We start from the raw sequence: 16,740 nt of genomic DNA, 5'->3' as shown, positions 1-16,740 counted from the left end.
TAAACTAGTACAGCCACTATGGAAAACAGTGTGGAGATTCCTTAAAGAACTAAAAGTAGAAGTACCATTTGACCCAGCAATCCCACTACTGGGTATCTATCTACCCAGAGGGAAAAAAAGGTCATTATTTGAAAAAGATACTTGCACACACATGTTTATAGCAGCACAGATCACAATTGCAAAATCGTGGAACCAATGCAAATGCCCATTGGTCAACAAGTGGATAAAGAAACTGTGATTTATATATATATATATATATGATGGAATACTACTCAGCCATAAAAAGGAATGAATTAACAGCATTTGCACTGTCCTGGATGAAATTGGAGACTATTATTCTAAGTGAAGTAATTCAAGAATGGAAAACCAAACATCGTATGTTCTCACTGATACGTGGGAGCTAAGCTATGAGGACTCAAAGGCATAAGAATAATTCAGTGGACTTTGGGGACTTGAGGGGAAGAGTGGGAGGGGAGTGAGGGATGAAAGACTACAAATAAGGTGCACTGTATACTGCTTGGGTGATGGGTGGACCAAAATCTCACAAGTCACTACTAAAAAACTTATGTAACCAGATACTACCTGAACCCTGATAACTTATGGAAAAATATAAATAAATAAATAAGTCTTGTATCCGTGAATCAAGTTGTTTAATTTCAGTCATTTCATTTGAATCAATTGTTAAATTGTTTAATTTGTATTAATTTCTTGACTGTTGATGTAAATAGTGACTAATACACAGAGATTTGATGCCTCTCTCAGAAATAACATACTGAGGAAATACAACAAAAACAGATTTTGGACTACTGTTTTCTATAAATATTTAAAAAGTAAATGATGTTCATGCTTTATCTGGAGTCCTGATCAGAGGTTAGTAAGTTTATTGCCATACTGAAAAAATTTTTAATCCTGTTGCTCCGTAACTTTGATTAGTATTTTATTAACAAATCAGAGTTAGATTTCTGTGTTCTCAAAATTCAGTACAGTTCCCCTCATACATTGCTAGTGGAAATGAAAATCTGTACAGCTGCTTTGGAAAAGTTTGGCAGTTTCCTAAAGTTAAACATAGAAAAATTACCATCTGAGCCAACAGTTCTACTCCTAAGTATATCTTAAGAACATTGAAAACCTAAGTCTACACACAAACTTTTGTACCAATGTTCATAGCAACATTATAATAGTCAAAAAGTGGAAACAACCCAAATTTGTATTAACTGATGAATAAATAGATTAAATGTGGTATATCTATACAGTGGAATATCATTTGGCATAAAAAAAAGATTGAACCTTGAAAACGTTGTTCTAAGTGAAGTAAGGTTGTCACAAAAAGCTATAAATACATATGATTTCACTTACAAGAAATGTCCAGGTAGGCAAATTCATGGAAACAAAAAGTAGATTGGTGGTTGCCAGGGGCTGGGGAAATGGGGAATGTAGAATGACTGGTGATGAGTATAGGTTTTCTTTTTTGCGTGATCAAAATATTCTGAAATTAGAACATGGTGATGTTTAAACAACCCTGTAAATACTCTGAAAACCACTAGCTCTTGTGTATTTTAAAAGGGTGAGTTTCATAGTTTGTGAATTATATTTCAGTACAGCTGCATAAAATTAAATACATTTAAGTGTGGAACAAAATAGCTGTTATGTGTGCTGTATTTTATTCCTTAATTTTAAAAGTCCCAAATTAAATTTTCTTCTTCTTTAGAGGAATAACTCCCTTCCTGATGAGAATAATATCGCAAGGCTTCAGGAAGAACTCATTGCTGTGAAACTGAGAGAAGCAGAAGCCATTATGGGTTTGAAAGAACTTAGACAGCAAGTCAAGGATTTAGAGGAACACTGGCAGGTATTTTAATATATTTTTTGTGCTTTTTAAAAAGAGAATAAAACCCAAATTTCCAATATGTAAGAGTTTGAAGTACCTGATGACCTACAGTAGGAGATGAGTTTAAAGTGAGAGAGACCCTGTTTAATGTCAAAATTGAGAGTATTTATAAACTGAAAGTGCTCTTAGGCTGTTTCTCTCTCTTTAATTCTTATAATAAAATAAAAGATACAGTAGATATCGGATCATATTTTTGTAATTGTACCGTTGTGCCTTGTATAACTTTTTCTGAAAAACTGTAAAAGTATTCTATATTGTACATATTTTATCTTACGTTGATATTAAGTCCATTGTTGGTTAGTGTGAAACACCAGAAGAGTGACAACATTATAAATTTAGTGTATAAATTAGTAACTTAGTTACCTCACCAAATAAATGACATTTATCTGGTATATGACCACAAATTTATTCATGTATGAGAGAAATGTTGACAAGGAACAAAATACATATTCTATATAAGGACCAAAATTAGGCGTTGACATTGTCATGCCGTTTTTTTAAAACGTGTTTTTACAAAGTATCAGATTGCAATAAACTTGAAATTTTAAAACAAAAAAGACAAAATTTGTACTTTGTCACAGATATTTTGAGAAACACTGCCCTTAACTTCTAACATTCCTTCCTTAAGGATGGCCCCATTTTTTTTTCTAATTTATTGGGATTTCACTGAAGATAATATGAAAAATCTCTCATTAAAAAAATTACAGTGAAAATTGTATTCTTTTCAAGAATTAATCTGCAGTATATAGAGAAAAAAATTTGAACTATATTTGAGTTTGTGTCCCAGATCTGCACTGGCTGTGTGATACTCCTGAAGTTATTTAATCACAGTGTTCATTTTCTTACCTGTGAAAAACCAAAAATGTTACCACATACATTGCCAAATGTTCCCTGGAGGGACAAAATTGCCCCAGTTGGGAACCAATAATGGCAATAATGTGAATGATGCTTTCTAAAATTGTTTAATGTGGTGATCCTGGGCAGTGAATTCTGAAAGTGCCCTTCTTTCTTCTCGGGTCTCTTTTCTCCAATAAATTCTATCTTTTTTTTTTTTTTTTTTAAAGTACAGACGAGGTTTCATCATGTTGGCCAGGCTGGTCTCGAACCCCTGACCTCAGGTGATCTGCCTGCCTCGGCCTCCCAAAGTGCTGGGATTACAGGTGTGAGCCACCGTGCCTGGCCAATAAATTCTATCTTAAATATGCTTAAGATCTGCAAAGGTCTTTTTATGAAACCCTTTTATTCAGATGATAATAGTGCCTGATTAATAGGATTTTCTAGGGATTAAATAAAATAATGTGTGGAAAGTGTTTTATATAGCACAGGCCTGAAATAAGTGCTCAGTAATATTAGCTCTGATTTTGATACTAAGAGTACTTGCTGCAATATAATTTTTTATGCTTTAGCGCCACTTAGCTCGTACTACTGGGAGATGGAAAGACCCACCGAAGAAAAATGCTATGAATGAGTTACAAGATGAACTGATGACCATTCGACTTAGAGAAGCTGAAACACAGGCAGAAATAAGAGAAATAAAACAAAAGATGATGGAAATGGAAACACAGGTATGATGGGAAAGCCCAGTATCTTTAAAAAGTATCATTAGCTGATCAAGGGTTTGTGCACAGATTGTATCATCTAGAATAGAGATAAAAGGTGAAGATATGAAACTCTATAGACTGCAGTTTTCTAGCCCAAATGAAGATGGCAAAAAATTTTTATATTGGATTTCAGAGGTTTAATCCTTCTTTGACCCATTCAACAAAGTTCAAGCCAGTCAAATTTTATTTGACTTTATTGGGTAAAACTCGTAGCATTGCCGTGCTGCATGACTTGAGAAGGAACACTATGTAGAGCAAAAGTTTTCAACCTCAACACTTTTAACATTTTTGGCTAGAAGATACTTTGTTTTACGGAGCTGGTCCGTGCGTTGTAGATGTTTAGCAGCATCCCTGGCCTCTACCCACTAGTTGCCAGTAACGTCTCTCCTATCCCAGGTTGTGACGACCAAAAATGTTTCCACATACATTGCCAGATGTCCCCTGGGGGGCAAAATTGCCCCAGTTGGGAACCACTGATGTATACTATAATGTGAATGATGCTTCCTAAAGTTGTTTAATGTGGTGACCCTGGGCAGTAAATTCTAAAATTGCCCTTCTTTCTTCTCAGGTCTCTCTTCTCTCCAATAAATTCTATCTTAAATATATTTAAGATCTGCCAAGGTCTTTTTATGAAACCCATTTGCATGGTAAAGGCACATTTGGTTTTCATGTGGTACATTTGTTTGGACCATATTCTTATACTCTGTGAATGTTTTTAAAGTATTTATTCAGTCAGTAGGGGGCATAGTTAACTCATACATCATTCTGTATTCCAGTGTGCAAAATGATCATAATCTCAAACATGGTAACATGAATATGTAATTTCTTCAAAATAAATATATCTTGTTTTTTTTGAACATTGTTCAAAGTTATTTTCTTATATTTTTCTTGTATTATTCTATATAAAATACTTTCCATGCATTATTTTATTCGGTATAATTAAAATAGGAAGAGGTACACTTGAGATTATGAATAGTAGAAGTCTTAAGTTTTACAATGGGAAGTTTTATTTTTGTAATCAGATTTTATTTTAGTATAGATACTAAAGATGAAAACACAGCTTTTGAGCCATTGTTGAGGATTTATTTCACAGTGGGTAGAGGTGAATAAATCAAATCCAACAGACATGGTTTTGAGAACTTGTGAAACACAAAGCACTGCCTCAGCCGTTAAAGGACTTACACTTGGGAAATCAGGTATGCACAGACAGTATTTAATATAACTCAGAAATTTGGTAAGTAGAGAGTTAGACAGGAATTATATGGAGACTAAGAGGGGAAAATTAATTTCAACTAGGTGGTTTGGAGAAAGGTTTCCTAAGGAATTTGTGTTGTGCCTAATACTGTCGCTGACTAATAAGTGTGATTTTGGATGGATTTTGCTGGAAGCAGGATGGTATGAAGCACTGGTTCCTAAATGCCAGCCAGTATTTGGACTGGTGATGATCCATGAAATTTTCACATTGATAAATGAAAAAAAACCAAAACAAAAAAAATCGTATGGTGTAATGGTGGTGATGTATAGTAATCTAAAGAGTATTATATCAAACACTCATGTATCCACCATTTAGATTAAGAAATTTGTCCATGTTTATACATGTAACTCCAGTTCTGTCATTTTAAGGACTTTTAGAAAAGTCTGTCAGTGACTATACCTCAATTTATTGATCCACTCTCCTTTTTGCTCTTGCGAACAGTGCTACTCTGAACATTCTTGCTTAGGTTTCCTTGTGTATATCTTCAAGAGTTTCTTAAGTACAAAGGTTCTTATCATTTTTGTGTTTGTCTCTGCCATCAACACTGTTGGCAGTAGACCCCTTCTTAAAATAATATTTTTTAATGCATAAATCCCAGCCACTTTTATTGAGGTATAGTTATCAAAATACTAAAAACATATTTGTGATGGAGATCACATACACAGAGATACAACACATTCCCATTGCTCGATTCAGGTTTTTAATATTTTAGATTTAGTTTTTTTTTTTGTTTTTTGTTTTTTTTTTTAAGATGGAGTCTTGCTCTGTCTCCCAGGCTGGAGTGTAGTGGCCGGATCTCGGCTCACTGCAACCTCTGCCTCCTGGGTTCAGGCTATTCTCCTGCCTCAGCCTCCTGAGTAATTGGGATTACAGGCGGCCACCACCGTGCCCGGCTAATTTTTGTATTTTTAGTAGAGATGGGGTTTCACCATGCTGGCCAGGCTAGTCTTGAACTCCTGACCTTGTGATCCGCCCACCTCCGCCTCCCAAAGTGCTGGGATTACAGGTGTGAGCCGCCGCGCCCTGCCTAGATTTAGATTTCTTAAGATAAGTTGTACTATATTTTTTCCCATCTTAATTTGTTTGTATGTGTTTTTATCTCTGATAAACAGCATATAGTTGGTTACTTTTAAAAATACAGTCTGATAAATGATTGTTCAACTCTCAATAGGCTAAAAACTACTGAATATATGTATACTTGAGGGAGGTCAATTTTATAATATGTGAACTGTATCTCAATAAAGCTATAAAAACTGGCTGGGTGCAGTAGCTAAAGCATGTAATCCCAACATTTTGGGAGGCGAAGGCAGGTGGATCACCTGAGGTCAGGAGTTTGAAACCAGCCTGGCCAACATGGTGAAACCCCATCTCTACTAAAAATACAAAAAAATTAGCCGGGCGTGGTGGCACATGCCTGTAGTCCCAGCTATTCGGGAGGCTGAGGCAGGAGAATCGGTTGAACCCAGTAGGTGGAGGTTGCAGCAGTGAGCCAGGATCACGCCACTGTACTCCAGTCTGGGTGACAGAGCAAGACTCCACCTCAAAGAAAAACAAAAAAAACTAAAAACTAAAAACCATTTAGTCTCATAGTTTCTTTTACCATCATGTTTGGTCTCAGTTTTGTGATTTTATTTGGATGGATATCTGTCACCTTGCTAGCTATTTTGTTTATTCTGTCTGTTCTTTGTTTCTTTATTTTTTTTCTACCTTCTCTTGGATTTATTAGATATTTATTGTGATTCCATTTTTATCTTCACATTTGATTTATTTATTTATACATCTTTCAAGAGTTTTTTTAGTGGTTGTTCTAGGTTTTACAATAAATAGAGTGTACCTTCAAATAATAAGTTATAAATAATAAATGAATAAATATTACACTTCATGTGTAATCTAAGGCTCTTTCAACAGTGTATTTTCAAATCTTTCTACCTCTTTTGTGAAATTGTCATACATTTTACATATTGTCCAAACATATATACTACTAATTTTGCATTAAAGTTATCTTTCATAGAAATTGAAAAACTTTTAATGAAATGTGTTTTTCCTTCAAGATATTCTGTTTCAGCAGTCTGTGCAGATCCATGTTTCTGTCTGGTATCTTATTTTTTCTGCTGTAAGAATTTCTTTTATCATTTTCTTTAGTGCTGGTTTTTGTTTGAGAAAATGTTTATTTCTTCAATTTTAAAAGATATATTTGCAGGATATTGAATTCTGCCTTGACAGTTTTTTTCTTATAAAACTTTAAATCACTCTACTATCTTCTTGTCAGAAACCATGCCAGCCAGCACTGTGTTGTAATTCTTATTTTTGTTCCTCAACATGTAACGTACTTTTTCCTCTAGTTGCTTTCAAGCTTTTCTCTTTATAGCAGGTTGAATATGATATACCTAGATCTGTTTTTTTTTTTTCTCTGAGTTTCTTTGATTTATAGATTTGTGTATGCCATAAATTTTGGAAAATTCTTGGTTGTTATTTCTTTTTCTTTTTTTTTTAAAGATGAAGTTTCACTCCCGTTGCCCAGGCTAGAGTGCAATGGCGTGATCTCGGCTTACTACAACCTCTGCCCCCTGGGTTCAAGCCATTCTCCTGCCTCAGCCTCCGAAGTAACTGGGATTACAGGCATGTGACACCAAGCCTGGCTAATTTTGTATTTTTAGTACAGACGGGGTTTCTCCCTGTTGGTCAGACTGGTCTCAAACTCCTGACCTTAGGTGATCCGCTGGTCTCGGCCTCCCAAAGTTCTGGGATTACAGGCGTGAGCCACCATGCCCGGCCCTTGGTTGTTATTTCTTCAAGTATTTCTTCTCACGCTCTCTTCTTCAGGGGTTTCAATTATACATATGTTAGATTGTTCAAGGTTGTCTGACAACTCTTTGTTGCTCTGTTCTTTTTGTCCCTATTATTTTTCTCTTTCTGTTTTCAGTTTCCATTGACTAAAACATTTTTGCTGACAAGTTATTAAGTTCACTCATTCTTTCCATTGCTTTGTGGAGTTGTTTGATGAGCCACTGAAGGCATTCTTTACATCTGTTACCATTTTTCATTTCTAGCCTTTCTTTAAAAAAAAAATTTTTTTTTCAAAGAGAAAGGGTCTCACTGTGTTGCCCAGGCTGGTCTCGAACTCCTGAGCCCAGTGATCCTCCCACCTCAGCCTCCCCAAAGTGCTAGGATTACAGCCACGAACCACTGTGCCCAGCCCATCTCTAGCTTTTCTTTTTGACTCACAGTTTTCATTTTTCTGCTGATATTACCTGTCTAATCTTATATGATTTTCACCTTTACCTTAGAGCCTTTAGTATAGTAATCACAGTTATTTTAAATTCTCTGTCAGCTATTGTATTAGTCAGGGTTCTCTAAAGGGACAGAACTAATAGGATATATATATATAAAGGGGAGTTTATTTAAAGTATTAACTTACACGATCACAAGGTCCCACAATAGGCTGTTTATAAGCTGAAGAGCAAGGAGAGCCAGTCCAAGTCCCAAAACTGAAGAGCTTGAAGTCCAGTGTTCGAGGACAGGAAGCATCCAGCATGGGGGAAATATATAGGCTGGGCCAGTCTCTCTTTTTCACATTTTTCTGCCTGCCTTATATCCGCTGGCAGCTGATTAGATTGTGCCCATCAGATAAGGGTGGATCTACCTTCCCCAGCCCACTGACTCAAATGTTAATCTCTTTTGGCAACACCCTCACAGACACACCGAGGATCAATACTTTGTATTGATCTTGGATATTAACTCAATATTAACCATCACAAGTCCGTCTTTTGTCAACTTGAACCTATGCACATCTCCTGAGATCATACATAATCTTCAAATAAAGACAATAATGCGGTAATAATTACACCTAACGTAATACAGCTATCCTTTGTACAACCGGAAATGCACCAATCCCCGACTCAAAAACTATTACATAAAGTTAACAATACTTAAATGCTGATATGAAGTCAATAAATCTTGTGTCACATGATAAAATATATTTTCTTAGTACAAATATACATACACAAACATGATTTTAACAAAAGGAGGAAATACTCATGACTATTACAGTCCTTGTTTCTGCAGCTGGTCACGTAGTGGTATCTGGTATTGATGACTGCCTTCTGTTACCCATTCTGTATTCCCTTTGCTTTCAGCAAGCAGCTCAGCAGGTTGTGTTTTTTTTCCTGGTGGAGTGACCCAAACCTTCATTCCTGAGGGGTCTGGGCCATTTGTATTCCTGCCTGGATTGGGATGTTGTAGTTTCCCGTTGACCTGAATCACAGGGCATGGTAATACTAAGATGCCCTGATGGATCTCCTGTATTCCATGCATACTCTTCCTTACCTCTGTTGTGCAGTAGTAGGCTGATTTCGTCTTGATTGTCTGGGTCAGTCATCCCAGCCAACACTGTAACTCCTTTCTTAACCTGTTGACTTAAAGGTAGCAGGAGCCCAAAATGTCCAGGTGGCAATCTTAACTTCCAGTTTAATGGAGTTGTTGTTGTGTCTTCTGGTGGTAGCGTTCCTCACTCTGGAACTAAGACCTGTAGGCCAGCAGAATTAATGTTGAGGGAATAGGAAGCAAAAATTTTGCTAGTGGATCACTAGGGGTGATGGTGAGTGGTGCCACTTCTACTTCCACCCCTTGATTCCTGGACCCATGAATCCTGGCTATGGGAGAAACAGTACCATATATTGGATGCTGATTCAGAGCATACACGGCCTTCTGGAGACCTTTGGCCCAGCCCTGCAAAGTGTTGTCACCTAGTTGACATTGTAATTGTGACTTCAAAAGGCCATTCCACCATTCTATCCATCCAGCTGCTTCAGGATGATGGGGAACATGGTAAGATCAGTGAATTCCATAAACGTGAGCCCACTGCCACACTTCTTTGGCCATAAAGTGAGTGCCTTGGTCAGAGGCAATGCTGTGTGGAATACCATGATAGTGGTTAAGGCATTCCGTGAGTCAACAGATGGTAGTCTCGGCAGAAGCATTACGTGCAGGATAGGTAAACCCATATCCAGAGTAAGTGTCTGTTCCAGTGAGGACAAACCTCTGCCCTTTCCATGATGGAAGAGGTCCAATATAATCAACCTGCCACCGGGTAGCTAGCTGATCACCCTAAGGAATGGTGCCATATCAAGGGCTTGTTGGTCTCTGATGCTGGCAAGTTGGGCACTCAGCAGTGGCTGTAGCCAGTTCAGCCTTGGTGAGTGGAAGTCCATGTTGCTGAGAGCATGTGTAACCTCCATCCGTGCCACCATGGCCACTTTGTTCATGGGCTTATTGGGCGACAGTGGGTGGCTGGGAAAAGAAACTGAGGGGTGTCCTCAGAAGGGGTCATCCTATCCACTCAATTATTAAACTCCTCCTCTGCTGAGGTCACCCGTTGGTGGGCACTCACATGGGATACAAATGTCTTCACAGTTTTTGGCCACTCAGAGAAGTCCATCCACTTACCTCTTCCCCAGATTTCTTTGTCTCCAATTTTCCAATCATGCTTCTTCCAAGTCCCTGACCAACCAGCCAAACCATCAGCTACATGAATCATTGTATACTCGCACATCTGGCCAGTTATCCTTCCATGCAAAGTGCATAGCCAGGTGCACTGCTCAAAGTTCTGCCCAGTGGGAAGATTTACCTTCACCGCTGTCCTTCAGGGATGTCCTAGAAAGGGGCTGTAGTGCTGTGGCTGTCCACTTTCAGGTGGTTCCTGCATATCGTGCAGAAACATCTGTGAACCAGGCCCTGGTCTTCTCTTCCTCTGTCAGCTGATCGTAGGGAACTCCCCATGAGGCCATCAGTGCAGGCTGGGGGAGAGAAGACAGGATGGCAGGAGTGGAGACCATGGGCATTTGAGCTACTTCCTCATGGAATTTACTTGTCCCTTCAGGACCTGCTCAGGCCTAATCACGTGTATACCACTTCCATTTGATGATGGAGTGCTGCTGTGCACAGCCCACTTTATGACTAGATGGGTCAGAAAGTACCCAGTTCATGATATACAGTTCAGGTCGCATGGTGACTTGATGACCCATAGTCAGTTCGTGACTATGATGAACCATGGTTCAGTTTCCACCAAAGCCCAATAACAGTCCAGCAGCTGTCTCTCAAAAGGAGAGTAGTTGTCTGCAGAAGATGGCAGGGTCTCGCTCCAAAATCCTAGAGGTCTCTGCTGTGACTCACCTGTAGGGGCCATGAATCTCTGTTTTTGTAATTCAAATTAGTATTTTGTCCATTCGACCTAGAAGTTTTCTGCTTGTATAAATTAAGTAGGAATCCTGCAGGCTTCCTATCAATTTCACTTCTAGGAACACCATGATTAATTAGCCAATACCAGAGTTCTAAACAAGTCAGACTATTTTGATTGCCCCTTTGCCGCTGCTGTTCATTACAGTAGCTACGTCCACCTTGCCGTTGATGGTTAAGTACTGTCACTTGGCCGCTGCCACCTTGGGATTCAATTATTCCCTTTGTATTTAAATTTTGTAGTTGAGTAACTGCAGTTCCCACCGTTAGATCTGACATACTGCGAAGAGCAATTACAGGGCTCTTCAAAGATACAGGTGCTGCCCTCACAAATCTATTTCAAAAGGCATTGGTCAAGAGTATGTCTTCTGGACCCTCCCAGCTGAGATGAGTAGGTCTAAAGTGACTAATCCACTCCACCATCCCAATCTCCCTAAACCTTTGGATCCCATCCTCTACATTAAACCAAGGGAGAGGCCGGGCGTGGTGGCTCAAGCCTGTAATCCCAGCACTTTGGGAGGCCAAGACGGGCGGATCACGAGGTCAGGAGATCGAGACCATCCTGGCTAACACAGTGAAACGCCGTCTCTACTAAAAAAATACAAAAAACTAGCCGGGCGAGGTGGTGGGCGCCTGTAGTCCCAGCTACTCAGGAGGCTGAGACAGGAGAATGGTGTAAACCCGGGAGGTAGAGCTTGCAGTGAACCAAGATCTGGCCACTGCACTCCAGCCTGGGCGACAGAGCGAGATTCCGTCTCAAAAAAAAAACCCAAGGGAGATCAGGAGTTTCCAGCTCACTCACTGTGAGCCATCTTCTAATCCATCTTTCAGCCAAGAAAATAACTATTAGAACCTTTTTTAACCCCCAGAGTTGCAACATTAAATGCTGAGTCCCTACTTAGTGGGTCCAAATCAATAAATTCAGCCTGATCCAACTCTGTGTTCCTTTCACCATTATCCCATACCCTTAATATCCATTCCCATGGCCTGTTTTCCAGATTTCTGTTTATATAAATTAGAGAACTCAAACATTTTTTTTTCAAATGTAGCACACCTCATGGGTCACACTGTCAACCTCACCTCTAGGGGCCCACTGAGACTTTAACCTAGCTATAGGTCTAGAAGCAAACAGGTGTTGGGGGTGGCTCCTGAGAAGAATCAACATTATCTTGCCTGGCAACTTCCTCAGGGGAGGGCATCAATGTTGCCTCAGGCAGTGCAGGGTTCATTTCCTCAGACCAAGGTGGAAAGGCTGATGGCAGCATGGGTCGGGAAGGGGTTGTTACTACTACTAGGGATGGGGAAGCTGTTCCTTCTGATAAAAAAAGGTTCATCTGAGTTTACAAACTCAGTGTCCCCAGCTTCATCAGGGTCCTCCCACACATCCCCATTCCAAGTTTTAGGGTCCCATTGTTTTCCAATCAATGCCTTCACTTTAACAGTAGACACCTGACAAGGCTGTGCATGCATCTTTCGTTGCAGGTCAGCCACTCTCATGAAGAGCTTGTGACTGTCTACTCTCATTCAAGGCAGTCTTAGCAGATTTGAGGCTTAGTATCTGCTTCTGAAGCTGGGAGACAGAATCCCTGAGTTCATCATTTTCTTTCATCACTTTGTCCAGTGAACTCAGGAGCAACCAACCAACTTCATTACATCCCTTGGTTCTCCACATATAGTGAACGGTATTATGTATAGAGTCACTAAATTGCTTGCCTCTCACAAATAGTAAATCAGGAGTGTCAAATGCACTTATTTTGCATAACTCTAAACAGTTCATGCCAAGAAGTATCAGTGTGCTTCATACTATTAGAAGTAGCATTTTTGGGTCTAATCATATTAAGTAGCCAACTCCAGAAACCCCCAAACCAATGAAATAACTCCAACCTTAATATTCTGTTCCTCTAGAACCACTCCTGGTACCAATATCTGTATTAGTCAGGGTTCTCTGGAGGGACAGAACTAATAGGATATATACAGCAATAATATATATATATATAAAACATATGTAATATGTTATATAATGTTATATAATATGTATGTTATATATAAATGCACATATATATAACTCCTATATATACATATATATGTATATAGGAGTTTATTAAGTATTAACTTACACGATGGCAAGGTCCCACAATAGGCCATCTGCAAGATGGGGAGCAAGAAAAGCCAGTCTGAGTTCCAAAACTGAAGAACTTGAAGTCTGATGGTGGAGGGCAGGAAGCATCCAGCATGGGACAAAGATGTAGGCTGGGAGGCTGGGCCAGTCTCTCCTTTTCACATTTTTCTGCCTGCTTTATATTGGCTGGCAGCTGATTAGATTGTGCCCACCAGATTAAGGGTGGATCTGCCTTTCCCATCCCACTGACTCAAATGTTAATCTCTTTTGGCAACACCCTCACAGATACACACGGGATCAATACTTTGTATCCTTCGATCCAATCAAGTTGACACTCAGTATTAACCATCACAGATATTTTTAACATCTGTGTCATATGTAATGCTGGTTCTGTTGATTGCTTTGTCTCTTGGGAGTGCTTTGTTTTTCCTTGCCTTTTGCTATGCTTTGTAATTTTTTTTTTTTTTTTGAGACGGAGTCTTGCTCTGTCGCCGAGGCTGGCGTGCAGTGGCTAGATCTCAGCTCACTGCAAGCTCCGCCTCCCGGGTTTAGGCCATTCTCCTGCCTCAGCCTCCCGAGTAGCTGGGACTACAGGCGCCCGCCACCTTGCCTGGCTAGTTTTCTGTATTTTTTAGTAGAGACGAGGTTTCACCATGTTAGCCAGGATGGTCTCGATCTCCTGACCTCATGATCCGCCCGTCTTGGCCTCCCAAAGTGCTGGGATTACAGGCTTGAGCCACCGCGCCCGGCCCCGCTTTGTAATTTTTTTTGTTGAAGGCTGGATAGCTTGTGTAGGACTGCGGACTAAGTCAAATAGTTTTTCTTCCTGGAAATGGGCACATTTTTCCTTCTGCTAGGCCTTTAATGTGGGAGATTGCAGTTAATATAGTCCAGAGATGGGCTGACTTTGAGGTTTGTTGTTTCTGTGGTTATCATCAGTGCACCACAGGCTTCAAATTCCCTTAGCAATACCTTATTTTTAGAGTAGGAGCTGGTTTGCCAGAGGGATTTTGTGTCTTTAGGTCTTCCCTTTGCATAACACTTTAAAAGGGTCTGTCTTCAGCAGTATTCCATTTGTTACTTATTACAGAAGAGTTGGAGGGGCAACAGTGTTTTCTGTTGTTCTGATGAAGTCTCAGTCTTAGACAGGCACAGTGGCTAATGCCTATAATCCCCAGGACTTTGGGAGGCCCAGGCAGGAGGATCACTTGAGGCCAGGAGCTTGAGACCAGCCTGGGCAACATAGTGAGACCTTGTCTCATATAAAAATTTTTAAAAATCAACCAGGCGTGGTAGTATGTGCCTGTAGTCCCAGCTACTTGAGAGGCCGAGGTGGGAGGATCGCTTGAGCCCAGGAGTTTGAGGCTGTAGTGAACTATAACACCACTGCGGTCCAGCCTAAGCCACTCCAGCCTAAACCACAAAGCAAGATCCTGTTTCTAAATTAAAAAAAAGAAATGGCCGGGCATGGTGGCTCACACCTGTAACCCCAGCACTTTGGGAGGCTGAGGTGGGTGGATCACCTGAGGTCAGGAGTTCGAGGCCAGCATGGTGAAACCCCGTCTCTACTAAAAATACAAAAATTAGCCAGACGTGGTGGTGTACACCTGTAATCCCAGCTACTTGGGAGGCTGAGACAGGAGAATCACTTGAATCTGGGAGGCAGAGGTTGCAGTGAGCCAAGGTCGCACCATTGCACTCCAGCCTGGGCAACAAGAGTGAAACTCCGTGAAAAAAATAAATAAATAAAGTAAAAAATAAATAAATTCAGTCTTAGGCTTCATTATGTCCTTTGATCTGGTGCATTTGGTCTTTAGTGCTCCTGCCTACCCCTAGATGTAGTCCTAGGCACAAAACGCAGTTCTGCCCTTCCCTAAGATGCAGTGGCTTTCACCAGTGCCCCAAAGACAATAGTTGGCCCTGATCCACACAGATTAAAGCATATATTCCCTAGAGGAGACAGGCAAAGTTTAGCACCTTCCCATAGTGACTGCTGTTCCCCTTCCTGAGTCCTGTATCATGAAGGTTTTTTTCTCAACACTCTCACCAGTCTTTTTTGTGTGTACCTGTTGGAGTACCTGAAGAAAAGTGTGCAAGAGTTTATGAACTTAGGCTCTAAGTCTGCTGCCTCCTGAGCCTCCACACTGTCTAGCCAGCCAATACTTAGCTTCCACCAGTTTGATATTTATTCTAGCTGTATCATTCTTAGCTTGTGGCTGCATCTGCTCTGCCCCAGGTGAGAAAGTGCTTAAATCCCATTGCAACTCTCCTGGGAGGCTCTGGGGTTGAACTTAGAGTTTGGCTGGCTTTTTTTCTTTTCCTTTTTTTTTTGAGATGGAGTGGAATGATCTCGGCTCGCTGCAACTTCCGCTTCCCAGGTTCAAGCAATTCTTCTGCCTCAGCCTCCTGAGTAGCTGGGACTACAGGCGCCCACCACCATGTCTGACTAATTTTTTTTTTTTTTTTTTTGTATTTTTAGTAGAGACAGGGTTTCACCGTGTTAGCCAGGATGGTTTCGATCTCCTGACCTTGTGATCTGCCTGCCTCAGCCTCCCAAAGTGCTGGGATTACAGGTGTGAGCCACTGCACCCGACCCACTTTCTTAAAGTAAATTTACTTTTTTCTTGTGTGATAGTTTAGCTCAGTATACTACTATAGGGTGAAATTTCTTTTTTAAGCATTATGAATTTTTGCTGTTGAAATATCTGCTAGACATTTCATTACCCTTCCTTTATAGGTCTCAGTTTTTCCCTTGATTTGCCTCTTTAGCATTCTAAGTTTTGTTACAGTGTATCTTGGTAGGGATTTATTTGTTTTTATCCTGGTTGGAACTAATCGTGTTTCCTAAAGTGTAGATTTATATCTTTTGTTTCTTAAATTGTAAAAAGTTCTCAGCTATTACCATCTCTTAAACCATCGTATCTCACTTTTTTTTACTATTTATCCTGCAACCCCTATTAGGTTTGGACCTATTTTGGACCTTATTCTCTTTTCTGTCTAATGACCTCTTCTGGGACACTAATTATTTCTTCAGTACAGCTAATCTCCAGTCTAACCCATTCATTGAATTCAGTGGCTGTATTTATAGAAATTTTCTTTGGTTATTTTTCTGATTTGCTTAATTTTTTTTGATAGTGACTTGTTCTTTGCTTATGTTTTGGCATCTTCCTTTTATGTCATTAATATTGTAATTTTAAACATAACCTATGTTATATAAAGTCCTATAATTTTTTATCTTTAGAGTTCTTAAAATATATTTTTTTCTGCTGTCTCTCACTCATGGTCAATAATTGGGTTTCATGTGTATTATTTATCAACCATAATGTGGAATTATGGTCTTGTGTTCAGGGATGCAGGGAGGGGTTTTATCTGTGGAAATTATTTGCAGCTTACGTCAAAGATGTGTCCCTCTGAAGTGTAGTTATTTGTTTTGATGGTAGCAGGTAAGACAGTAAAAAGAGGCTGTGATACATTTTGAATACAGTGCTAAGAAGTTTACTTAATTTTGTAGACAGACTTATTTGTTGATTCAAAATGAGAAAGAGGCCAGGTGCAGTGACTCCTGCCTGTGATTGCAGGATTTTGGGAGACCAAGATGGAAGGATCACTTGAGTTCAGGAGTTCAAGGCTGGCCTGAGCAACA

General features: G+C 39.8%; 1 protein-coding gene across 2 annotated transcripts in view; it reads left to right on the top strand.

The window, feature by feature from the left end:
- The window catches only part of EVI5 (ecotropic viral integration site 5), a 279,600-nt gene that overhangs the window by 172,731 nt on the left and 90,129 nt on the right, over positions 1-16,740 (top strand). For both annotated transcript variants that reach the window (XM_025357086.1, XM_025357079.1), the window contains 2 exons: positions 1,709-1,849; positions 3,295-3,453. In XM_025357086.1, the coding sequence (XP_025212871.1) occupies positions 1,709-1,849; positions 3,295-3,453 (300 nt within the window). The remainder of the gene's footprint in view (positions 1-1,708; positions 1,850-3,294; positions 3,454-16,740) is intronic.

The sequence above is a fragment of the Theropithecus gelada genome, chromosome 1, assembly GCF_003255815.1.
Source record: "Theropithecus gelada isolate Dixy chromosome 1, Tgel_1.0, whole genome shotgun sequence".
Classification (NCBI taxonomy): domain Eukaryota; kingdom Metazoa; phylum Chordata; class Mammalia; order Primates; family Cercopithecidae; genus Theropithecus; species Theropithecus gelada.
Note: the sequence above shows the minus strand (reverse complement) of the source record. Positions and strands in the feature narration are given on the sequence as shown.